General features: G+C 31.9%; 4 protein-coding genes, 1 long non-coding RNA gene and 1 other non-coding gene across 10 annotated transcripts in view; 4 read left to right on the top strand and 2 right to left on the bottom strand.

Moving 5' to 3' along the window:
* LOC109343041 (uncharacterized protein At4g26485-like) overlaps positions 1–5,126 on the bottom strand; it is a 23,735-nt gene extending 18,609 nt beyond the window's left edge. The window contains exons 1-3 of the mRNA XM_019581157.1: positions 4,961–5,126; positions 4,604–4,802; positions 3,715–3,874 (exon numbers count right to left, since the gene is read on the bottom strand). Coding sequence (XP_019436702.1) covers positions 3,715–3,874; positions 4,604–4,802; positions 4,961–5,102 — 501 coding nt within the window. The 5' untranslated portion in view covers positions 5,103–5,126. The remainder of the gene's footprint in view (positions 1–3,714; positions 3,875–4,603; positions 4,803–4,960) is intronic.
* LOC109343044 lies at positions 741–3,568 on the top strand. Its single transcript, XR_002107155.1, has 6 exons — positions 741–1,090; positions 1,206–1,316; positions 1,692–1,763; positions 1,864–1,929; positions 3,151–3,328; positions 3,442–3,568. It is a non-coding gene; the product is annotated as an uncharacterized LOC109343044 (long non-coding RNA).
* On the top strand, positions 10,364–12,705 carry LOC109342523. Its single transcript, XM_019580498.1, has 2 exons — positions 10,364–11,417; positions 11,840–12,705. The coding sequence occupies exons 1-2, from the start codon at positions 10,513–10,515 to the stop codon at positions 12,660–12,662; spliced, it is 1,728 nt and encodes a 575-aa protein (XP_019436043.1). The 5' UTR covers positions 10,364–10,512; the 3' UTR covers positions 12,663–12,705.
* Positions 18,242–23,493, top strand: LOC109343039. 5 transcript variants are annotated; one of them, XM_019581154.1, is made up of 10 exons: positions 18,242–18,582; positions 18,824–18,901; positions 19,897–20,224; positions 20,492–20,634; positions 20,800–20,902; positions 21,571–21,671; positions 21,791–21,965; positions 22,351–22,521; positions 22,909–23,009; positions 23,115–23,493. In XM_019581154.1, the coding sequence occupies exons 1-10, from the start codon at positions 18,331–18,333 to the stop codon at positions 23,172–23,174; spliced, it is 1,512 nt and encodes a 503-aa protein (XP_019436699.1). In that variant the 5' UTR covers positions 18,242–18,330; the 3' UTR covers positions 23,175–23,493. The 5 variants fall into 5 exon arrangements, with proteins under 5 accessions (XP_019436699.1, XP_019436698.1, XP_019436700.1 ...); XM_019581153.1 differs by having other exon boundaries at positions 20,423–20,634; positions 21,571–21,674; positions 21,794–21,965; XM_019581155.1 differs by having other exon boundaries at positions 19,897–20,068; positions 20,423–20,634; positions 23,115–23,492.
* Positions 24,105–25,615, top strand: LOC109343038. Its single transcript, XM_019581151.1, has 2 exons — positions 24,105–24,395; positions 25,098–25,615. Exons 1-2 carry the CDS (start codon positions 24,194–24,196, stop codon positions 25,364–25,366), a joined length of 471 nt encoding a protein of 156 aa, XP_019436696.1. The 5' UTR covers positions 24,105–24,193; the 3' UTR covers positions 25,367–25,615.
* TRNAL-CAG lies at positions 26,115–26,195 on the bottom strand. The gene has a single exon. It is a non-coding gene; the product is annotated as a tRNA-Leu (tRNA).

Here is a 26,444-nt window from a genome sequence, read left to right as displayed (position 1 = left end):
GTTTATTAATTATATATATATATATATATATATATATATATATATATGTGGAATTAATAGTTTAGAGATAGTGTTGGTCGTAGAGCTTCTTCCCATTCTCAGAGAAGTTAGAGACGACTCGAACCATAACCTTACTATAACAATTTATGATTAATTTGGTGATAAAATAGTTAGGGACACTACATGAAATTAAGTGATACAACTGTTATGAATCACTTTTATATAAGAAATTTAATAGCTTAGAGACGGTGTTGGTCGTAGACCTTCTTCCCATTCTCAGAGAAGTTAGAGACGACTCGAACCATAACCTTACTATAACAATTTCATGATTAATTTGGTGACAAAATAGTTAGGGACACTACATGAAATCAAGTGATACAACCGTTATGAATCACTTTTATACAAGAAATTTAATAGCTTAGAGGTGGTGTTGGTTGTAGACCTTCTTCTCATTTTCAGAGAAGTTAGAGACAACTCGAACCATAACCTTACTACAAAAATCTCATATTTAACTTATTTAATAATATATTATTCTTTTATGTGAAATTATATATAGAGTTAATAGTTCTTTTATTAATCTACAATTTTCACTATGTAAAAAAGAATAAGTCAGTAAACTCTTATTTTGTTAAGCGTGTAAGAATAAATTAAATTAAGAATGAATAAAACAAATACATTCACAACAACTACATATATAAACTAAGTAAAAACAAAAGTGAAAGAAAATGAATAAATGGTAAGTGAAATAAAGAAGTAGGAGAGGGGTAACCCCATACGGGTTCTTTGATCCCCAAATTAGAAAAGGGAATTTCAATCCCTAGCCTCCCTTCTTCTTCACTCCTTCGACGGCAATGGTGACGGTTTGTGGTGGGTTGCGGTAGTTCGCGATGGTTGAGATTGTGTTGTTTCCGATGGCTTATGGTGGTTCGGTTCTCACCCCGGTGGCTTATGATGGTTCGGTTCTCGCTTCCGGTGGCTTATAATGGTTCGGTTTTCACTCCCGGTGACTTATGTTGGTTCGGTTTTCACTCCTGGTGGCTTAAGGTGGTTCAGTTCTCACTTCCGGTGGCTTAAGGTGGTTCCGAATCAGGTAATTATTGCCTTATTTTTTGTCAATTCATTACCTTATGTTGATTCTTGTTTTTCTGTATTTTTTATGGATTTATGCAATTTCGATTCACTACATTTACTGAATGATAATCCAGAGTCACTCATAGCTGAGCCAATATCGATTAAAGAGTACCCAGGATATATGCTACGTCAATTGAGCCAGGACGTATTCCCTCGGTGGTTATTCACACCAACTCGGAGGAGAGGTAATTACTCTCCTTATTCCTCATGAACCCTCACCCGTTGCATGAGATTCAATTAGGTTCCAGATTAGTAATGTTAAGGGAATAATCCCTTAGCTATTGAAATTTTGCCTAACTGGTGGAAATACATTGACTAAAACAAATTTCAATCGTAAATTTTATATTCCAGTCCATTATATGCATGTGCGTTTCTGATTAGAGACAATCATGAATACTCTTATGAGTTTAAAGCATAAGCCACAACAAGCAAGACATTTTCATAAGACAGATTTTTATGGTTTGGATGCTTACCTGAGTGTATGCTCTTTGCTGTACGATATGTATGCTGCCACCTTCTTGGTTTATGATGCTTGTGAAACGTGTCTCTATTTTTTTCAGATTTGCTTTTGCTTGATTGTATGGAAGTTGCTCTCTGGTTATGGTCGTGTGAATAGATGTGATGTAACTATGGTATTGTTCCCCTGGTTACTTCTGCCTTCCTCTCTGATTGTCCTCTCTCAATGTTATGTATTTTGAATGATGTGAGTATGTTCTCCTTCCTGTGTTGTAGGTGTATGTAGCTTGATATTTCTGGGTGCCGGTATAGGCGTGGATTTTCTGGTTGGTTACGAGCTTTGTAAGTCACTCTGCTTCTACGTAATCTGGTTTATTTTCTTTATATAGCTCTCTGATTTATTACGCGTATGATATATGTGTTGTAATCTCTGCCTCTGTTGCAATGTATATGTGTCTGTAATCTCTGTTCTCTTTTTATCACTGTTGCCATGTATGCTCTGATAGAACTGTGTATATGGCTATTTTCTTTGGCCTTTCTAATTTGGAATATGTTCTTTGATTTGGTTGGTGTTGTTCTGGAAATGAGTTTGGTAAAGATGAGAACCTATGCCTGGCCACCAAGGCTTCTAGCCATATCAAAAAAAGTTACATAAACCCCCTTCTGGCAAGTGTTTGTGCACACGGCTAAAATTCCACTTCCCATCATAACAATCTTTAAGAGGATGCTACTCTTGTTTATGCTAATGATGGTAAGGAATAAATTATTATTTTTTCCTACATGGGGTTATGGAATGAGGATTTTTGGATTGTTGGTTACCAAACAGGGCAAAGGGGATAAGGGTGGATTTATATGCTAGGATAATATCAGTATGAGATTGGAGAAGAGATATGTATATGTGAGGGTGTTGCTGTGTTGCACCTTCGAGGGGATATTTGGGTTTTTTTCTCTTCTCTCTCTCATATCAGTGACTTGACTAATACAGAGGAGAAGCTGAGATTAGAAGGATGTGTTGTGAAGCAATATTATGGAGGAGGTAACATAAAAATAATAGAATATGAAATGTGTATATCCCCCTATAACTGTATATGATAGCTTGTTCTCCCCCTTTTACCCCCGTCCAATCTGCTTGGTGCTTGTCCCTTTTATACTGATTGAGGGTTCATGGAAACCTCTTGAGTTGCCAATTGAAATCCAACGTAGGATTACCCTTTTGTTTTCTGACTATTCTATTTTGATTACTCCACTTCAATGCTGCCTATTATTCCTGCCAATTATGTCTGATTTGTAACTGAAAAGGTGAGGTTTTCAGATTTGCCTCTTTTAAATTTCCATGGTTTAGTGAGGCCTTAAAGCTGCCCCTGACTGTTGATAGGGATTTGTAACTGAAGGACCTATGATTTCTGCACTGCCTTTGCTCTTTATGGCTTGTTTATGATTTGATTGATAACCCATGGATATCCCTTGCTGGTTCGTAACTAAAATTGGCTGTTTCAATATTACTACATTTATGCCCCAATATGTAATTGTCTAAAAAACTTACTCTTTGATCTCTTTTTGCAGGAATGACTATCAGAGACATCATCAACACCTTTTTAGGTGAATATCATATTCAATAAATCATCAGTCAACAAGCAGGATGTTACATAAGATGATAAGAGGGACAAATAATTAGTTTTATCACTGAAAACAAACTGAGTATATAGGCAAATAGGTTAGATTTGTTCAGTTACATATATAGGTGAGATTTAAATCACATACATTGAACCAATTGGCAAGTAATAATCCTTTTGTATAATATACAAGCCACTGAGGCAGATAATGTTTATGAACATCTAAGTACTATTCGTATAGGTGAGATTTAAATCACACATACATTGAACCAATTGACAAGTAATAATCCTTTTGTACAATATACAAGCCACTCAGGCAAATAATGTTTATGAACATCTAAGTACTATTCAATGTGATCTAATATATTTAACAGAATTGACACTCATAATAGACTTTTTACATAAATTCCAACGTGGTCCCTTCCAACAACAGTATTGACAAGTAATAATCCTTTTTGTTGTTTTTGTATTTTAATTTATCTGACAAGTGGCCGGACAAAATTGAGTGTTCACACTCTTCTTTAACCAATATTAAATTTTCAAGTTCTGCAATCTCCTCAATTTCCCACTCACTGTAAGGATAAAAAGTCCTGTGGGTGATATGAATTTGTCCCTTATAGCCAAGAATGTGTTTAGCATTTCTAAAAAACCCTCTGACTAATTTCTTGTGACGCCTGCAATTAAATACAAGTATACATAATTATTTAATTATATCAATATTTCTAACTCAATTCAATATCAATAACATAAATACTTGTGTAAAGATTTATGGAGGTAGAGATAACCAATTAAATCTTGACAACATATTAAAAATTTAATTTTAATTAAAATTTATTTATAAATGATAGCATCAAAAAACATAAGTATATTTGTCTTCAAATATAATATGTTATATATGGTTTTACACAAGTTTTTCTATAGCACTAGAGTTTGTTTTTTTATTACAAAGGTATTATTAAATGTGTGCTATTGACATAAATCAAAGAAAGCAATCTTTCTTGTGTTTATTAGTAAAACTCAATAAAAATAAAAGAATTATTAACATTTGAACAAAAACCAAAGATATGGAGATAAAATGATATTTCATCCTACAAATTAAAATCAATTCATAAATCTTGCTACACTATAACTAATTAATTAATGGTGAACTTAAAAAGTAAAAACACTTACAAAATCTATGATATATGAAGATATATCAACTAATTTTGTAAAAGAATATATTATAAATAGAAAGAAGAAGAAAAAAGCATGTTGAGAAAAACAAAATAGAATTATGTTGTGATTCTTCCACAAGCTACAAATCATACTACTATATATAAAATGAAAAACGTATTGAATGCACAAATACACACATCAATGTTTTCAAAATATAAGCACACTCAACATATTTTATGGTTACTTACTTAATTTGGCGCCTATCATTTTCTGAATCAATGAAACCAGAATGTGGAAAATTGAAGACTATTCGATCAAAATCCTTAGACTGGAGAATTGGGTGATGCGCCATTGTATGAACATCTACTCCATGCAAAACAGTGCATCCAAGACTTTCTAATTCACTCAACTTCCCCGAAATACCACTGTACATATCCTCTAGAGAATCTTAAATTTCTCAAATTATACAAAAAATATATATGTAACTAAGTTAGTGTAATATCCATTTACATCAAAACTTAAATAACATAAACTATTCTTAATTTCAACAGAAGTAACTAAATGTTTCAAAGTAACCATCATAAAATGTTTCTAATTCAACATACCTCTAGAGTTTCTAGATGTAGCAACCATGTTCCTAGCGTTACCAAATTTCTTTGCTAAGCAAAGTGCAAAAGAAAAATCTCCCTCTCCTACAAGGAGTATAGTGTGAGAGCTAGTGTATGGTATTTTCTTTTTCTTACTCATTGGATTATGATCTTTAACTCTTTTACTATGATATTAATGAAAATATATAGACACATTTTGGTGTCTGAAGGAATTCCCCACCAAATGTTTTCGAAGAGAATGGAAAATAATAAATGTTGTCTGTTTTTAATTATTAGGAGCCTTTAATATATGGCTAATCATCCGATCTATTAACAATATAATAAAAAAAACTCTTTCATGCCATATGTCACTTTCTCCTTCACTCATGCCACATATCATTTTCTCCTTCCCTCATGTCACATGTCACTTTTTCCTTACATTTTTTCCTTCATGCCACATGTCATCTCCTTCAAACATATTTTTCTTCCTACTTTTTATATATTATATATTTTATATGCTAATAATAATTTAATATTAATTAGTGATTGGTTCATGTCGCTATCCCACTAAAATTGAGTGTTTACAACATCTATGTTTCTTATGTCACATGTCAATTTCTCCTTACATTTTTTCCTTCATGTCACCTCCTCCTCACATTTTTTCCTTCCTACTTTTTATATATTTTATATGTTAATAATAATTTAATACTAATTGTAGAAAATTCAAATTAAAAATTATCAATTTATTTTTCTTATGTGCTTAAACATGCAAATACACAAGTAAGATGTATATTCTTAATAATATGAATGTATGAGTAATATGTGCGTTTTAACTATGCGAATACATGGGTAACATGTGTTTTCTTAGTAATGTGAATGTACGGGTAACATGTGTGTTTTTAGCCATGCGAATGCACGGGTCCATGTATTTAATTACTATCATTATATTATTTAATTAAAAGATAACAATGGTATATATATTCATGGAAAATATATGTATTTTAATTAGGAATATAACAAATTAATTATTAGACTCTTTCTATTATTTTGATTAAATTTATCATAAAAAATATCTGTCATATCCTAACTTAGTGTGTTTTTAATTTATGAGTTATTTTCATACAATGATTATTATCTAAAACATGATCAAATAAATAACATTTAATTATACAATATTTGAATGCTAAAAATATATTCAAATATTTATACACAATGAACATTAATCTAAAATAAAACATAAGCATTTAAGAGATATGCTAAAAAATCTTTATGACTTTATATGATACTTATAAACGTAATCACAAAAAATATGATGTTAAAATAACTTCTTATATTTATAATTTTATATAGAGAATATAGAGGTGAGATATTATCCAATACAATTTGAATTTTATTTATTGAGTTATTTAAGAATCAAATATTTTCTATAATCACACTTTCAACAAATAAATGCTTATACAAACACATTTATAATTGTTAATACTCTACAAATACACTCAAAAATCAATGTTAATATTGCACCTATATGAATGGGAAATATAATGTTTCAATACATGATTTATTGATAGTATAAAGTATATGTATATTATATTGGCATTATGCATAAACAAATAAGCGACCCGTGCACTTTATGTATGCATGATATTTGTTTTGGAACTGATCCGAGAAGCTTGACCATTTTCTATCAAAAAGCAAGAGATTAATGGAGTAGTAGAAAAATAATGCTATTCCCAATCAAAGAATTAAAGGATTTTTTTCATAGAGAATATATTGTGTCCTAGTCAAATATATCTTGTCAGGGTTCCTTTTGTTGTACAAAATCATGCCCCAATCAAATCACCAGTTTGGTGTTCAAGTATGAACATGATAGATTGGTGTACAACATAGGAAAAAAAATACAAATATTTAGAGGGAAAAATTATCATCACGAGTTACTAGAACGCTATAAATATTTGGTTTTACTTCAGTTTGGTTTTCAAGTAGAGTTTCATTCTTGATATAGTGCTAGAGTAAATTAAACTAAAATATTATGCGTTTTAGTAAAATTATACAAATATGTTATTTTTAAATTTTTATATTTAGATAAATCATTCCTAACTTTAAGTACTCACATGCATAAATTGTTAGTTTTTTTAAAATTGGTACACATTTTATGTCCCATGATGAGTGTTATTTAACTTTGTGATTGGTTGGAAAAAAAAATATTTCAATTAAAATTTAATTTTTAAGTATCTTATGATAACTCATAGTTTATGGTACATGGAATAACACTCTTTATGAAATAGAAGATGTGCTCCCCTCTAAAAGGGAGATGAGTTTAATCTTAAAAAAAAGTTATAAGTATAATTAATCTTAAAAAATATAAGAATAAATAGGTTTTACATGGTTATGGGTTCATCATTGTTAATTATCTTTAACTCCTAAAAATAATAGTAATAAATAGTAGATCATCACCTTATCGTATAAAAAACTTCACGCTTGCACTACATTCATATTTACTCTTCTTTTATTCCACTCTAGGTTGTAGACAAAAATATTAACTTTACAGCTTTGCCATATCAAGCAAATTAAAGCGTAATAGTAAGGAAAAAAACATAATTTACATGAGTGCTTCCTTTCTTCATAAAAGCTTAAAAAAAAGCCTAAATTTTCATGAAGCTGTGAAGTACTAAACTTCATCATCCTATACCTTTTTCTCAAAGCAAATATTGCCAGAACTGTTCATATGTGCAACATTTTCAGCTTTCAAGAGATTTGTGGACAAGCTAATCTTTGGTATATCTTCAACCATTTTCATATTTGGAGTGAATAACTTACCAACATATGAAGTTTGGCTACACTCATTTACCTCTTTGATGCTCTTAAGCCTATGATATGTTGTGTTCCTTCTGGACTTTGAAAAAAACCAATATTCTCCATGAAGAGAGAAAGAGGGAGAGAAGGGTATAGAGCCACAAAGAAACAAAGGTTATTGACTTATTGGTGCTGTGTGGTTGATAGCTGCATGGCCATAGGTAAAGGGAGAAATTGTTGTATAAGTATCAAGCACTCAAAGTTTGGGATAAACAACATGTACCATAGTTATTTTGTATCACCTTGAGAGTAAGAAAGTATAAAATATTTTCGTATTATCAACGGTATTTCTTCCCTCTATTGGCAAGGAGCTAATTCTTTTGGGGTATAATTATCTCTCTCATTAAGTATCGCTCATAGAAATCGAACATTTGACTTTTTTATCATATGTAAATCTAATAGGTCTTACACCATTAGATCAAATCTATTACATTTTATTTCCTTGACATATAAGGGGAATGACTAATGAGAAAAAAAAAGTATGAATATGATTTTTATATACTATTATTATATTATTTATCTTTTTATTGATTTTTCAAAAAATATAATATAAATGAATATTAAATGACGTACTAAGTAAATAATGTACCAAATATGTATAGTTTTTACGTGATAATACCCATGAATGAATTTTTTATTATTATTATTTAATATTAGGAGGACTTATAACATGAGTATAACTAATTAACCTGTGAGGGACCTGAACAACTATTAGTCATGTTATGACATAGACAAGGATTGGGATAGATAGATGATAAATTTAATAGGACCACCATATCTGGAAGCAATATGGGTAAGGTTTGGATAAAGTACATGTACAAAGACAAAAATAGATGATTCGCATTAATTGCCAATTTGCCATGCATAGAATGCCAACAAACTCTAATATAATTATGTTCAATTTTAGAGCCAACTAACTTAAGGAGGTGGATGTGGTAGTTGGCTAGCTTCACAAAAATTATTACTCAATTAAATATACACTTTTCTTTTACTAAGTTATGGTATATAAACTTTTATATGTAGTTTAATGGCTATATAAACTAGTATCACTTACAATATTATACTGGATTTTGGGTTTGGATATAAAAGTTCCAATCTAAGTGTTTTGGGCTTTTCACACTTCATTCTGTGTAAACTCCTCCCCCAATAAACTTCTATATTTTTTTGTAATGAAATTAGGAAAAGTACAAATGCTTATGTATAAACTAGATTTTGCATCAAATCAGAAATACTAATAATAATAGAGTGCAATTTTGGGATACATAAACATCTTGCAAATTCCCAAACAAAGTTCTCTTCAAAGTATATACCAGCATTAAAATTAAAGTTAATAAAGTTACTACATATCTAGAATTGAATCTGACTTATTTATAAACTCTAATAATGTAATAATACTAAAGAAATAAAAATAATGAAGCACTTGTGGTAATATAAGAGCACCCTTGTTTTGTATTGACCATGTTACTCTCTTATAGTTGCTATCTTGGGTTGTGTTCACCTTAAGCATGTGCCAACTCAAAAGGACAGAAAGTCAAAAACTTGAAAATAATGTGGATTGGTTTATAACCAGCTTATTCATGCTGTAAGTTTGCATTGTATGCACAAGTACCAATACATCACCATGTTCATGTACTTAGTTTAATTCCATTAGAAGGGATTATATTGAGAAGCAATATTAAGTAGGGAAAAAGTATGTAATATAAGAGTTTTTTATATTGTCATTATATTATCTATCATTCATCATAATTAATTATTATTGATTGTCTCTCAAATATATAAGTAATACAAATAAATAGTGCATGACGTGATATATTAACTGTATATAAATCTTTACTCCTACATAAATATTACAGTGTATTAAGTAAAGGGTACCAGGAGACAAATTTATAATATTTTGAAACAAATTTTGATCATGAGAAAACACTAACTTTCTTTATTCAATGAAGCTAATTTCATTATTCATAAGCATTTGTCCTCAAATATGTTTACTACCCCTCCTGTTGTCTTGTTAATTTACTTTTAAAATTTCATTATGTCTTCTTGTAACTGTGACATTTACTTCAAGCTATAAGCTTTTCAATTAATTCAAGTGAGCCAAGGCTTCATGTAACTCATATTTTATTTATTTTGTCATACTTTATACTTTTAAATGAAATAGACTAATGAGAATGATACAGAAACCAGCATTTCAGCGTTGAAAATAAAAATGAAGCACTATCTCTAAATACAAGCCAAGAGTTGAATTGAAGTGATGCTGTATCACTTTACTTCTTGAAATCTGTGGCTGATATTTTTTTTTTTTTTGACATCTTTTCTTTTGACATCTTTTCTTTTGACCCTTGAAACTTATGATTGAATACTTGGGCAAAAGCTGTTTTGGTACTAAATACAGCTCCAAACACTGAGATAAGAATATGCTGTCCCAAATCACATTGCAGACTAATAAAAATATGTTATGTCAATTAAAATAATTAAGTGTACATTACTTTTTCTATTTTTACCTCAATATCATTAATCCGAGCCATAGTTTAGGATATCATTTGGGATAACAAATCTTTATCATTTCGAATGAGACATTACATTTTGGTTAACTTTTTTCACTTATCAAAATAAGTCATTAAAAAAGGACTAAGTCCAACTTGCATCATCAACATATAACAGAATCAACTTAACTAACTCTGTTTCTTCTCCTCTGTTCTCACTCTGTTCTCATATTAATGGATCCACCTCCTCCACTACCACTAGCATCTGACTCGACCGCGGAACCTTCAGCATGGAATGATGAGGTTCTTCCACCTGTTCCCGGTGGCAAGATCCGCCTCATGTGCAGTTACGGAGGCCACATAATGCCACGCCCTCACGACAAGTCCCTCTGCTACATTGGAGGCGACACAAGAATCGTTGTCGTGGATCGAATTTCCTCATTGAAAGACCTCACCACACGCCTCTCTCACACAATCCTTAATGGAAGACCCTTTATCCTCAAGTACCAGATACCCAATGAGGATCTTGATAACCTCATCACTGTGACAAATGATGAAGACCTTGACAACATGATTGAAGAGTTTGATAGAATAGCAGAATCCTCTGCCTCTCCCCTGAAACCTTCATCTTCAAGACTAAGGGTGTTTCTGTTCTTCAATAAAAATGAAGCCACAGTTTCAATGGGTTCACTCATTGATGATGCAAAGTCTGAAACATGGTTTGTTGATGCGTTGAACAACTCAGGTATTCTTCCAAGGGTAGTGTCAGAATCTGCTGCAGTTGATAGCTTTGTGAACCTTGATGGTCTTAGTCCTAGTGCTTCAAGCAATAACTTGGAGCCTAAGTTTCATGCTCAGGGTGATAGAGACAATAAGGTTAAGGTTTTGGTTGATGTGGAGAATAGTTCATCAAATTGTTCTTCTCCATCAATGACAAATCTGCCTCCAAACCCTGCACCTGTGACTATGGCATCATTGGCTATGGTTACTACAAGTGATAACATGAATAGGGTTGTGTATGATGATGAAAGATCAGATGAAGGTGCATCTTTTGGGTTTCAGAAACTTCCTTTACCATTGCAGCTTGTGCAACCAAGGAGTGGTGGTTTGTGTTTTCCTTCTCCTGATTCAGTTACAAGGTATTTATCTTTTTATGTGTCATTTTTGTCATAGTATGGTTTTTTTCAATTTGGTCCTTCATATTATTTCAATTTGGTCTGTTTCCACTCTTGCCTTAGTCTCTTTATGTAATTTTTTGTTAATTTGACACGACTAGAAAGAAACACATGGCACAAGAAGCAGGAGACATTGGCGAAAAATTAACGAATCGACTAACATGTTAATAAAAACAAAGTTTAGGGACTAAAATGAAGGGACGAAAATAACATCTTTATCTATTTTTTCTTACAATCTTGAACTTAGGTAATGATAATGTGTTTCAAATTCTTAAATTTTGGTTAATAGTTGAAGTAAACATAAAAAAACCCAGATCTTAAATTTTTTAATTCAGGTGATGATAGTATATGTCTTTTAAATTATTGATTTTGGTTAATATTTACAGTGATAATAGTGTTCCATCTACAAATTCTTTCTCCAAAGCTGTTTACTATCAAGAACAAGTCCAAGTTGCACAAATAGACAACAAAGCTAATAGTGAAATATCTGATCACATCCCTGTACTACAAAGGGAACAAAATCAGGATCCTGGTTTCACACTACCCCCACAAATGGATCCAAATCAGCAACATCATCAACAACAACAACAACAACAATTTGTCCATGCTAGGACTCAATATATTCACCACCCTACAAGTCAAATTCCAATGTCATCCTACTACCAAGTTTATGCTCAACCATCACAGCAACAATACCCACTTTATGTAATGCCTGTTGGACCAACACAACCATATAACATGGCATTGCAATCAAATATAGCTGACCCTAATGTGGTACCCTTAGGTAGAACACTAATACCCCACCAAAGTGTTGCAGCCACAACACCATACAAGGATAACACTCCACCTATTTACCCTACTAAATCAGTTATTCCAACAACATACAAGGATGCTTCAAACCCTGCATTTGTTCAAATGTCATCAAATCAATTTCAGCAACAATATGTTGGTGTGCCTCAACTCCACCATCATTCACCACAACACATTGCTGTAGTTTCTTCAGTTAATACTAGTTATGGTTATGAATATGGTGGCACTGTGCAAGATCAAGTATACTACACACAACAGCAATGTACTGATCCATTGCAATCTCAGTATCAATCTATGATGCCAGTAGTGGCTGCTACTACTGCATTATCTGATGCTTCACAACAATTTTCTTCTGATAATATTCAGCAGCAGACAAATAGAACTTCACAGATGGTATAAATCGACTAGGAGAAAAAATGAACCATTTTGGAGGAGGTATATTGGGGGGTAATTGGACTATGCTTTCATTCTTTAATCATATATATATGGACCCTACTTTTCCAGAGAAAAATATCAACAACATTATAGTTTTGTTACATTTTATTATCTATATGAAAATGAATGACATGTAAGATCATACATTGAAAATATAGGTCTTCTGGTTATCATAGCAATTCAGGTGAATAAGGCAAATTGTTGTCATTAAACTTACCAGGGACATTTTTATTAATGTTCTTTCTAAAGTTTATTATATTTTTGTATTAACAAATTCTACATCAGATTTAAGAAAGTTCACCATTCACACTATGTCATGTTTTGTATATAATCTAAGTTTAGCTGAAGTGAATAATCAGATATTGCATGTCAAAATAGTAAGCAAGAGTAGATTTAGTAAATTAAAGAAGACATGTCCATAAACTTAATTTGGTGAATCACCATTTAACCAAAAAGAAGAGGGCTTGCCATAGTAATCTATATAGCATTTTAATAATCATATTTTTGGTAGCCTTCTTTAACATTTTAATATGTTCTTGATAGTATTTTTCTTTTTACCAGTACCCTTCATTGTTTACTGGCTAGAAAAATGAAACATGAATTTAATATATATTAACTTTCTATTTTTTGACCAATAAAAATAAAAAGATATATGTAACGATACACATATTGAGATAGAAAATATACTCTTAATGAATTCTAAGTAAAAAAGATAAGATAACTTATACTTGCTAAAAGGGGAATAACTACCATTCAACTAACTACCAAGGCTAACTACCTTTCACACCAATACAAGAAAAGAACCTCTGCAACACCAACCTAGCCAATTAAGGATAAGATATCCCAAAAAGCAAACAGAACTAACAATTTTGTTCTTAGGCTTGCCAAGCTAGATGATTGTTCTTACCCTTCATGTTTTGCAATTTAATCAAATACTATTTGTTATTGAGCATTTTGAATTTGCATGTCATTTTAATTCAAAACCATTGTTATATGGTAATTATTTTACAATCTTATATCTGAATTATTATTGTTATTATTATAATAATAGTTCCCCAGTCAAATTTTTGCTCTAGGCCAACATTTCGATTTTAATAGAGCTTAGCTTTTTTCTATACCTATAAATTCTTTTGAACCTAGAAATGATATATTGAAAGAATCTTTTGATCAGACAAAAACGACTTCTCTAATACATTTTTCATAAAATTGTGATAAGTAGAAATGATTCTCACCGTTATCAAGTTTGGGATAATTTTGATTATCTCTTCTCTCTCAAAAGTTTACTTATCTCAACATTTACGGTTGAGATTGTGAGTAATATCTATGCACTATCAGTATAAAAATTTATACATAGTCATTATATTATTTACTATTTATTCAAATTATATTTTTAAGAGTCAATAAAGATTAAAAATTAATGGTGGAAATGAAATGATAATATATAAAGATGCAAATTGCTCTTGTATAAATACTTGAGATTCAACCTGGTTAATGTTACACCAACCTAACCTAACTTATAGGAATGGGGATCACAGGTCTTCATTCATGTCTTATTGACTTGTCCTAAGTCAATGAGAAAACTTCATTCATTTAGAAATAAAAATTATAACCTAACTTGTATAGGGACAATGATCATATGTCATCATTCATGTCTTATTGGCTTGTCCCAAGTCAATTAGAAAATTCCATCCATTTAAAAATAAAAATTATAACCTAACTCATATAGGGACGAGTATCATATGTCCTCATTCATGTCTTATTGGTTTGTCCCAAGCTTGTCCCAAGCCAATTAGAAAACTCCATTCATTTAAAAATAAAAATTATAAAAATAGAAATTAATATTTTTATATTATTTCGTGAAGTTTGATTGATTCAGGATATGAGAACATGAAAATTATGGGACAGGTGATCTTTGTCCAACGTATAGGTCTAACATAACATGGACGCAGATCTCCTGTACGACACTAATAGTGTACCAAACCAAGCAAAATATGTCACTGAATTAATTTTTTTGTATAAAAAACAGAAATTAATATTTCATATTATTTTGAGAAATGTTATTGGTTAGGTATATGGGGACAGAGTATTTTTGGGGCAAAAGATCTTTGTCCATGTAACATTGTTAGATATGAAATGGAGATTACCTATCCCAAGATTTGGTGTCTTATTGTGTATCAATCCTATCAAAAAATGTCAACTAGTTAAGAAAAAAAAATCATAAAAGTAGAAATGAATTTTTTTTGATTACTTATTATAATGTGATTGGCTTGAAACATTAAGATATAAATTTTGGACATGTGAACCCTTCTTCTATGATTCCGTACTAGTCACCCGTTTACTGACTTTTTCATTCATTTGTTGTCAAAACCATCATAAACCATCAAACGTTTGGTATATGTTTCAAAATATTTACGGAAGTAGTGTATTTTTAGGGAAGTCGTGGATGGTATCCACGACTTTGGGGGGAAGTCGTGGATCCCATCCACGACTTCCCGGACATATTCTCTCTCCATGGAAGTCGTGGACCCTGAACACGACTTCCATTGTATATTAATAACAAAAAAGCAATAGGTGGGTGTTGAACCATGGACCTCTAGGTTCCCATAAAAATCAAGAACCACTAGGCAACATAGCTTTTTTGTTATTAATATACAATGGAAGTTGTGTTTATCGTACACGAATTCCCCAAAGTCGTGGATCCCATCCACGACTTCCCCCCAAAGTCATGGATACCATCCACGACTTCCCTAAAAATACACTATTTCCGTAAATATTTTGAAACATATACCAAACGTGTAATAGTGTAGTAGAAAACATAACCAAGATCTCCTTTCAGAAATAACTTAAACTTATTAGATTCACCATTTTAATACTAAAAGTTAGCCAAAAATATCTTCCCTACGCTACTAGAAAACTTTAAGAAATAGGTAACCATGACAAGTAAATCCTCCTTTTTAGTCCATTAATCCACGTAACTAATTCCCTCGAAACAAATAGTGAGGCTCTTAACGTCAATTAAAAAAGTGGATATAAAGTTTTTAAGCCTACAACTACAACTCTATTTTTTTCAAGAGAAAGGACCCACATAATAATAACATGCACAAGTACGTAAACCCACACACCAACTCTATTTTATGTGTGTGTGTGAGATGACAATTCAAGCATTAATGAATGTGCTAATAAATAATATTTTCAAGTTATTGTTGAAACTCAAGAGCAGGAATTAAAAGATGCTAATATATGGAGGGCTAGCATAACTTTAGATACATGGAGAAATGCTTCTTAGGAGAACCTGAAGGTTACATTTTATGGACTATTAAAAGATTAGAAAATTTGTATTAGATATTACATTTTTTTAATTAAAAATGATGCATTTCTTTGTTATCTTTTCTCTACTTTTGTAACTTTCAATCGGACTATTAGAAAATTTGTATTAGATATTACATTTTTAATTAAAAATGATGCATTCCTTTGTTATATTTACTCGACTTTTTCTAACTTTCAATCTTTACTAAAAAGATCAATTTTTTCATCCAAATCTTATTATTTCCATTCAAATCTTATTAATTTATACCATTAACTCAAATGTTGTAATGTATTAAAAAAGTCTTGTTCAATCCTTTAAAATTCAAACATTACACTCTTAATTATTAATAACCTCTTCTAAAAAAGATTAAAATTCATTACATTCCTACCGTCTTTTTAAATCTACCCAACTTTTTTAGACCAAAAAATTCCTTTAAAATCTCAATTCCACAAATCTATTTTCTCTCTAAACTATTGTTATAATTTCTCTAATCAATTTTATCATTTAGAAATCATATTAGTGTTCATTTACCAATTAGAATTTGTGTTGCTTAAGACCTTACAATTCTAGACACCCTGTCTAGCCTGCCCATAAGTAAATGTTTTACATGAATATCTATCAAATTACATATAAGACTTTATATTAATAATGTGTTGATCAAATGCGGTAAGATCTCACTAAATTTTATACAGACTAAAATGTTAGAAGTTTAATTCATATAAATGACACACATTGAAAGGAGTAATCACATAACCCAAAAAATATTAATTTTTTATGCATAGAATAAGAGAATACTTTTTATAGTACTAAAAAAAATAAGACTTTTTAAATTTTGGACATATTCATAACTTTGATACATTTTATGTCAATAACATTGATAAATCACGTGATTAGAAATTTAGAATCCCTTTTAGAAATTGTAAACTTTATAGATATATCACTTTCATGTTAAACATTCCAAAACATCTTCCTCTGACTATGTGAGTAGGATCATTTTCTATTAATTTAGAGATAAGTACCACATAATAACATATAAAAAATAACATATAATGATAATTTTATCCTTTTGTTTATTATATCACATTTTTCTTATTAAAAACATGAGTAAAAACAACCATTTGCATTTTTATTAATGGAGAAGATCATTTTTCATATTATGCCATCTAAAGCACCAAAAAGATAATCCCACAAATTTTGAAAATAGAGAAGAGTACTTGATAAATCACGCATCTTTGTTTTTCAATCCATTAAAAACACGAGTGAGGATCCTCTCTAGGAGAATCCGGTACTGAATAGGATTAAAATATATGATAATTTTTTCTAAAAATATATTCAAAAAAAATCTCATCCACCTATTCTAATTTCTTCGGTACAGAACATGAGTTGAACTATAAACATGTACGATAGTAAATAGTAATCATTCCCAACACACTGCCAGGCTGTGTCTTCCTATAAGTGGATAAGATTTTGGGACCATACTAATACATATTTTGCTGTAAATTGTGTGACTCAATAATTATTTATTGTGATTAGTTAAAAAAAATATAAATTTAATAATTTAGTATTTTTTTAACCACATAACAAATGATATATAGAATAACTTATGGGATAGAAGATATATATTTTAATGAAGAAAAATGATCCTATCCGCACTGACTTGTGACTAACAAACGCATTCAAGTAACCTCATATCCAAACATATTCCTTGAATATTTAATTACGTAAACATAACATATTTACATAGTGGAGTATTGGTATTTTAAAATTGGGTCGTGTTAATAAGTATTATTTTTCTTATCTCCCTTTTATATAACTAAATTCAGAATTAAGTGTTGCTTATTTATATATATATATATATATATATATGCCCATTTAAAAAAAATTAAGTACATCAGTTAATTTTTTATATATAGAAGCACCCTTATTATTGAGCACAAAGGGAAAGAATTTTAATAATAAAGGGTAATTCCAAAAAATATACTTAATTGTTAACAAATTTAGTATTTACTTAGTTAAGGTTAGTACCAAAAAAATTTAGTATTACTTACTATATTAACCAAAATTATTAATTCACGTAAAATTATTATAATAAATTTCTTATGTGTAAAAATCTCTCAATAAAAAGTTATTAGTATGAACGAAAATCATTCAAATATATTATATCCATATTAAATTTAAGCACATCATTTATAAACCACATTTGGTAAGTTTGTTGTTCTTCAACTTTATATATAGGCTCTCTAATTAGACAATAAAGTAGACACAAGAAAAGGGTCATCTAAAAACAATTCTATTCAACAAATATTCAACAACAACAAAATTAAAATGCTTCATATGCACATTGGCGTTGGATTTTGTTGTATTAACCCGACAACACAACCCGACCCGAAAAACAAAACCCGAATTGCTTCATTCCATTTTCGCCACCGGCGAGTGTCGCCGGCGATCCTTGCATCTTCGCCGGAGAATAAAAACGAGAAGCGGCGACTGATATGCACCGCCGACGAGCTTCACCGCGTCTCTGTTTCCAACTCCGATTGGAAACTCGCTCTCTGGCGCTACCTTCCTTCTCCTAAGGTATTTTTCTCCATTCCCGCAAGTTCTTAACTTTGTGTTTTTTATTGATACCCTTTTTCCAATGCAATGATTTACATTCTGGGTTTCTCTTAAATTCACTGTTTTTATCGTAAAATTCATAAAAATGAGAAGAATAAAGGCTTCATTTTTAGCATATTTTATGCTAGTTTATAGAATTTTTAAGGTGGTTTTGTTAGTCTTTTTCGTAATGGTTTAAACTTTTGCATGTCTTTTGTTTCAGGCTCCATTGAGGAATCACCCGCTTTTGTTGTTATCAGGGGTTGCAACCAATGCTATTGGCTATGATCTCTCCCCTGAGGTGAGTTTGTTCCCATTGTATGATTTGACATGCCTGCATAAAGTGTTAGGTAGCTTTTGGCGAGGGAACAAAAAATTTCCACCCCTTCTGGTGGATCTAAAATGCTTTACAAGGTTTTTCGATTCTTGGGGGTAACACTTGGTGGGAGGAGCAGCCACGTGAATTAGTTCTTTACCCATATTGTGAGAAGGGTGAGGTATACCTATGGTAATACCAAAAGAAATGTTTTTTTGCACTAACAAGGGTATCCCTCACCTTTTTGGTAAGAAACTAATCTCTTTCGGGGTTCGTGGCAGCCCCTCACAACAAGTATCGCTTCCGGAAATCGAACATCGACATTGGGATTCCAGTGGGCCTTACACTACTAGACAAACACATTGTTGGTAGTACCAAAAGAAATGCTTTACTATTTAATATCTTGTGTGTAAAGTTCTGACTATAAAATACACAAAACACAGAGCAAAACCATATGTTTTATGAAGATCTGTGCAGCTCTGGCATGTCCATCAAATGCTAAATTTGTGTAACTGAGTAGGATGTATTAGCAAATCAAATGTTAATTATGGGAAGTAATTATGTTTGTTGATTAATTGACTTCGGTAATTATTTGTTAATTAAATATGCAATGGCTATTATCACTGTCGGAAGTTTTTTTTGTTCACATTGGAAGAGATATACTTGCATACACTTATGTAACAGATTGTTGTACGGACAGAACAAGATGGAACAAGATGTTTTGTTTTGTACTCTTTGGTTCCACCACTTTTTAATATATTGTCCTGTTTTGTTATATTTATAAAATACACCAAACGTAGAATATATTTCATGTTTTGTTCCATCCTGTTATGACATGTAGACCAAATGCTACATTGGTGTACCTAAATTGGACTCATTAGCAAATCACATTGTTAATTATGGTAACTAATTATAGTTACCATTTAATTAATTATTCTTGTTTTCGGCCAATTTTAAAAGTGCGTGTTTTGTGTGTTCAGTCTTCATTTGCTCGGTACATGGCGGCACAAGGATTTGATACATGGATTCTTGAGCTTCGAGGTGCTGGATTGAGCACTCATGGAGATAACTTGAAGGAAGATGAGGAATGCCTCAAGAATTTATCAAGGATAGACTCTGCAGTTAATGATGGTCAAAGCAGTGCTTCTTCTGGTAGAGTATGGGAATTGAAAAACTTCGGTGATTCTTTTGAGTCAGAAATTCCTCGCATGAAAATGATAGGATCAGAGGTATATGAGGAACTGCATATAAGAACAAGGCTGACAGATATATGTGCAAGAATGTCTGACAGGGTTGCAAGCATCCTCGGTGGGTTTACTGAAGTAATCTTAATTTGTCTTTTTAACATCATATGATTATACATAAAGGGCGGCCGAGTACACGACACTCCTACCTAGTGCGGTCTAGGACGACAGATGTACACAGCCTTATCCATGAGGCTCCCATCATATGATTATAAATACACTAACAACATGAAAATATGACATTTTTTTACATTTTTTGAAGGGGGGCAAAACTCTGCAATCGGTAGCCAAATCAAGGATTTCAATCACAGACTTCAAACTATTTTTGAAGGTCAACAATTGTTCCCGGCACAGATTTTAGGCATGCAAGAGCGTTTTACTGCCACTCTAGAAGGATTTCAGAAACAAATTGAGATGATTGTCAAGTATGATTGGGACTTTGACCATTATTTGGAAGAGGATGTACCAGCCGCGGTGAGGTGACATCCCTTTGTGATGCATGATTTTTTATTTGGCCAAAGCTGAACTTTTTGATTTTAATCTTAATATTTATTCCACTAAGTGTCAATCTAAGAATTTCATATGATCTAATTAAATATGTTTCTCAATCATTTATTTCATACTAATATAATACATTAGGTGGACTACATGAGGGCTCAATGCAATCCAAGGGATGGAAAATTGCTGGCAATTGGTCACTCAATGGGGGGTATCTTGTTGTATGCAATGCTCTCACGTCGTTGTAAGTTCCGCTAATCTGTTGTTTTATTCCCGGTGCAACTTCTGTAATTGTGGGTCAGTAATACTCTGCATGTAAGACTTAGTTGACAGGTTTGTCCAAAAAAATTCAAATTCGGTTGCTTTTTGGTGCAACCTTGTTTACACAAAATTGGTCATGGTTGCTTTGTGTATTTCACTTTCGATGTCAATTTCATATATTGTAACCGTTAATTAGCATATTAAATATTACTTAGCTACAACCTTCTAATTTTATTTGGCTGCATTAATTACATGGTTCTACAGTTTTCATTAATTAAATGAAAAACTTATCTTTAATTATAGACTAAATCAGTTATTTCGCAATGATGCATGAAAGAAGTGCTTCTGGTGTTTTCTGGTTTCCGCATCTAGTTTAATGGCCATAGTTTGAAGGACATTATAAACTTACTGAGATTGAGCATCAATTATGTCCATTCCTATTAAAACGAGACAGATGTGTAGCATTTGGTAATATAAATAACTCTTGCCTAGCATGTTATCTCTCATTTTGTTCCCGTGAGAAATTTTCGGGACAACTTGTGATCCTGTTTAGAGTATAAACCAGATTGTTGTGAAGGATCCTGTTTGCATATTATTTCTGGGAATTAATGTGTTGATCGATGTTTCTTATTTGCTACGTCAATATGTCAGGTTTTGATGGAAAGGATTCTGGGTTGGCTTCGGTTGTTACTTTGGGATCATCACTTGACTATACACCTTCAAGATCATCTTTCAAGTTGCTTTTACCACTGGCAAGTGATAAAAGAAACTGTTTTTGGTGACAGTTGACAACATCGATTTATCTTTTCTTCATGCCAATGATGTCTGATGTCTCTAAGCTAAAGATATTAGAAAATTATTTTCTTTGCAGGTTGAGCCTGCTCAAGCTTTAAACATTCCAGTTATTCCAGTTGGGCCATTGCTTGCTACTGTTTATCCTCTCTTAAAGCATCCTCCGCAATTTTTATCTTCGCTAAATTCTCAAATTTCAGCACAAGACATGATGGATCAGGAGCTGTTTGAGAAGCTTGTTTTGAACAACTTCTGTAAGTTCCAAATTTTCTTTTTTGCCCCTGACATTATTTCTCAGCATTTTTCTTACAAAGAGCCTTTCAGCATAATATCTATTATATGCATTTGTTTTGCAAGAACTTCCTTACCAAATTCTGCATAGTTTGGCTCGGAGACTTCTATTAAGAAGTACAGTTGTTGTTATATGTATTCACATAATTTAAGTCCATACTTTGAAAAGCATTAACTTCATAGTTTGGGTTTTTAGTTTGCAGTCATGCATAAACGTCATATCTAGGAGCCTTTAGTATCGGCTACATGCAACTTCTTGAATATTGAAATCTATGCATGCTCTTGCAATAATTTTCTCTTCCCAACTTTGGATTGTTCCACAGTTAACAACTGAACCATGATTGGCAGGTACTGTACCTGCTAAGCTTCTCTTGCAGTTAAAAACAGCCTTCCAGAAAGGTGGTTTATGCAACCGGAATGGATCTTTTTTTTACAAAGACCATCTCCGTAAAAGTAATGTTCCTGTCCTAGCAGTTGCTGGTGATCAAGACTTAATCTGTCCTCCTGAAGCCGTATACGGTATTAAAACTGCACTGACCTATCCATTAAATGCTTAACTTTAACATTTCCCCTCTCTGGCCAAAACAAAAGCAATGTTGTTTTGATCATGAGCATTGTCTTGAACCAACTTACCGAAAACCTTAACCTAATAGGTATTGGCACATGAATGATTTTATATATCTAGCACCCCCTTACGCAAGAGCCCTTCGGACTTAAAGTGTGAGTAATGCACGAGCCAACTAACGCGTAGAAGTTCATACTCTAGAGTCTAGACCACTTGGGTAGAGAGGCTATGATACATGTCATGAATCAACTCTCCCAAAAGTTTAAAGTTGTTGGTTAAAGACAAATGAATGGTTTTATATCTAAATATATCTAACAAGCATAATCATAAATTTGAATCAGAAACTGTGAAGCTTATTCCTGAGGAACTGGTTACATACAAAGTCTTTGGGGAGCCTGAAGGTCCACACTATGGTCACTATGACATAGTGGCTGGTCGTTTGGTATGTTTGTTTCAATTATTCTTCTCTTCATAAAGAGTTACATTCATGTATATTTGAACCTATTTAGTTTTCTTAACTTTATCACTGTTTACGCCGAAATTGCAGGCAGCAGATGAATTGTATCCATGTATAACTGAATTTCTCATTCATCATGACAAGCCTTAATCCATTGCTATTTTGAAGTACCTCATTTCTTTTGTACATAAAGAATATAGCTAGATGAAGTTCTTACCAATAATATGCAAAAGTTCCTGTAATAATTAGTTAAAAACAAGTATACTTATAGTTTATAAAAAGCATGTACAAGGTTACAGTCATCTTCAAAACTATGGAGAAATTATGGGGTGTATGTACTATATAGCAGTGCTTCTATCAATGTGCATAGAGAATCAGGTATTATTTGTTAATTGAAAGACTTTGGAAACCGAGTGGAAGTGACACTCATGTGGAATTTGTTATTTGAAACCATTAAAAGTACATTTTTTTGTGTTCATAATCTACAATGTTTTGTTGATGTCAGAACACAATCAAAGACATTAACAAAGGAATTAGTTTGTACTAAAAAAAAAGATTGGTTTCTTACCTAAATTTGTTACCCGGAAGAAATGTATTAGTTATTTATTCAAATGGTGGGTGAATATCTTAGTAGTACAAAAAAAAACTCACTATTCTGGCATCACTATTACATGATACACGCTCTTCTAACCTTCATTCTCTTAGAGGCTCACCATCCTCTTACTCAGTCACCATTGCATTATTTATCATTACCTCTACCTCCTTGTATTTTATGTCTTTCTGTGTGTCTATGATATTGTTTCTTCTTCTTGTTGATACTATAACGTTTTTTAATTTATTGTTACATTTTAGTGAGGTGACATATTTTTGTTGGTCAATATATATATATTTCGTACTATCACCCATACGTTTTTATATAATAAATCAATCACTTTGAGATATGTGATCGTCAATCTTAACATATATCAATCTTAAGAATTAAATTCTTGATTTTTTTGTATGGGGATTTAGTGGATATTATACCACTAAATCAATGCTTGTTCAATATATTCTGTTTGTTTAGTTAAAATAAACCTTTCTAGTAAAAATTTCCCTATAACTTTGTTGTCTCATGATCTAAGATCTTGACAAGGTACAAAGTAGGAATCACTTGTTAGAAAAACACAGCCATGAACGCAAACCTTCTCAGAAACGTTTCTTTCTGTGCTCGCCATTTTCGTTTCTCTCCCTTCAATTCCACTTCTTCAATACCTACTCTCTCAGCTTCTACGAGGTTATTCTCCTCCACCAACATCCCCTCAAATCAACCGCAGTTCTCTAATACTCAGAAGAAAAACGAATCCGTCGATGTCGATGATATCAGTGATGAAGGTGAGAAACTTTGGATTTTCACACGCTTTTTGTCTTGAATTCACGCCATTATGAAATTTTATTTGTTGAGATTTGATTTTGTGGTTTTCTGTTGTTCTCAGTCGGCGTGTCTCAAGTGTTTGATATAATGCCTCTGTGAATGTTTACAATTTACCTTGACATTTTGTCAGTTTGAATTTTGAGTAAATACCTAAATTGGACTATGACAAAAAAATTATACCTCATAAGAAATATAAAATATCGCAACTTAATTCATAGATACTGCATAGACAGGACAAAACAGAGCAGTGTTGTTTTTTGTTGTCTTTGGTTCCACTCTTTTTTAGTAGAAAAAAATGTATTTTTAACTTATGCCATGTTCAGTTGAATTTATAAAATATGTCGAACATAGAATACAATCCATGTCTTTTGTTTCGTTCCATTCCAATACATCTACCAAATGCTACCTAAGAACATGAAATTCCGGTTAGAGTGATCCTTAGTAAGGACTAATGTTTTCTTAAAATTATTCTGTGAAAAGTGATCTAATCATTATTTGAGAATTAAGAACTGGTTGAGATTTTTTTAGTTAAGTGGAAAGATTTGTGGGGTGGGGGCACATTGTTTGTTAGGAACCAATTTTGGGTGTTTAAAGTTTTGATCTTGGGGTAAAAAGCTGCTGAAAATTTTCATTTTTTCTTTGTTTTGGTTTTGGGGCCAAAGAGCTGAAGAGGCGTGTGGCAAAGCTCCAAGAGGGTGATGTGGATGCTATACCATCGGTGTTTGAGGCTATATTACAGAGGTATTTAACAGGCAAACCTATAGAAGATGACCAGGAATTAATGAGGGAGATTCTGGGAAAGGGCACAGTCTCGGAAGATGAAGATGATGAGTTGGATTCTGATTTGGAAGGAATGAGTGACACCGATGACGAGGACGGCAATTCTGATGTTGATTTTGGGAGGAATAATGTTAGACAAACCAATAAATGAATGAAATGGCAATTATGAGTAGCAGTGGTGGCCAGATTCCAAATCAATCTTAGCATGATCATGTATAACAGATAGCATGGAGAAGCCTTTGGATTCTTGCTGCAAAACTATCTTTTGTGTGCTTTGTATTCAATGCTTATGTTGTAGGAGTTTACCTTTGCCAAGATTTTGTGAAATTATGGAATTGTTTTGCTCAATCTCAACTGAGAAATTACATCATACTATATAAATGATAATCATATTTAGTCTTATACTTTTTTGTGGCAGTTGCACTACTTGTACTAGCTACATGCATTTACATCAAAACCTGGGAATGCCTTTATGTAAGGCTATGTGTGAGCTAGTATGTCTACATTAACATTAAGTGATTTTTGGATTAATACATGCATCCTCAGTTACTCACTCTAGAACCAAACTCACTTTTGAGATATTTTCCATAGATTTTAGGTTATGAGCACAATAGTACATTTGTCAAGAATTAAAAAGACAAATGTGAAGGGAGAAATTTCTTTGTCCACCTCTACCCTTAATCTTGAACCTTATTACCCACGGAAACATTAAAATGTTTTCCAAGGAAAGTAGGAATATTTACATGCAAATTAATGTTCACACACAACCATGCATTTAAAAGAATTGGAAATGCCTAAACCTTAAGTGCAGCATTCAACTAATTTTTGCTGGTAGTAAAATGGAGAGCAAATTGGCCCTTGAAGACAAAGGAGGGGTTAACATATATAAAATGAGTATTTGTCAAGAATGGGATTCGAACCCATGCCCTTTCGGACCAGTACCTGAAACTGGCGCCTTAGACCAACTCGGCCATCTTGACATGTTGTATGTTTTGGCATATATAGTTCTATTTATACAATAAAAAATAAATAATGTACGTTTACAAAATAAAGAACATACAATGGATATAAAAGCAATTATTTATGAAGAGAAAAAACCATGACCAATTTTGCATTAGTTCTTCATTAACTTGGAAAGTATTAATTCTAATAAGCCAATAAACTCATTGCAATTTGCATTGGACTAATAGCTTATTGGTTTTGCTAAACCGAAGCTTTATTTTACCAAC

Source organism: Lupinus angustifolius, chromosome LG03 (genome assembly GCF_001865875.1).
Source record: "Lupinus angustifolius cultivar Tanjil chromosome LG03, LupAngTanjil_v1.0, whole genome shotgun sequence".
Classification (NCBI taxonomy): Eukaryota; Viridiplantae; Streptophyta; class Magnoliopsida; order Fabales; family Fabaceae; genus Lupinus; species Lupinus angustifolius.
This window is presented reverse-complemented; position numbering and strand designations above follow the sequence as displayed.

Bases quoted from the DNA above. Each gene is read 5' to 3' on its own strand.
- LOC109342523 (XM_019580498.1), top strand. From the start codon at position 10,513: ATGGATCCACCTCCTCCACTACCACTAGCATCTGACTCGACCGCGGAA. The intron at 11,418-11,839 runs GTATTTATCTTT...TAATATTTACAG, and splicing joins TCTCCTGATTCAGTTACAAG to TGATAATAGTGTTCCATCTA.
- LOC109343039 (XM_019581153.1), top strand. From the start codon at position 18,331: ATGCTTCATATGCACATTGGCGTTGGATTTTGTTGTATTAACCCGACA. The intron at 18,902-19,896 runs GTGAGTTTGTTC...TTGTGTGTTCAG, and splicing joins GCTATGATCTCTCCCCTGAG to TCTTCATTTGCTCGGTACAT. The intron at 22,522-22,908 runs GTATTAAAACTG...AATTTGAATCAG, and splicing joins TCCTCCTGAAGCCGTATACG to AAACTGTGAAGCTTATTCCT.
- LOC109343038 (XM_019581151.1), top strand. From the start codon at position 24,194: ATGAACGCAAACCTTCTCAGAAACGTTTCTTTCTGTGCTCGCCATTTT. The intron at 24,396-25,097 runs GTGAGAAACTTT...TTGGGGCCAAAG, and splicing joins CGATGATATCAGTGATGAAG to AGCTGAAGAGGCGTGTGGCA.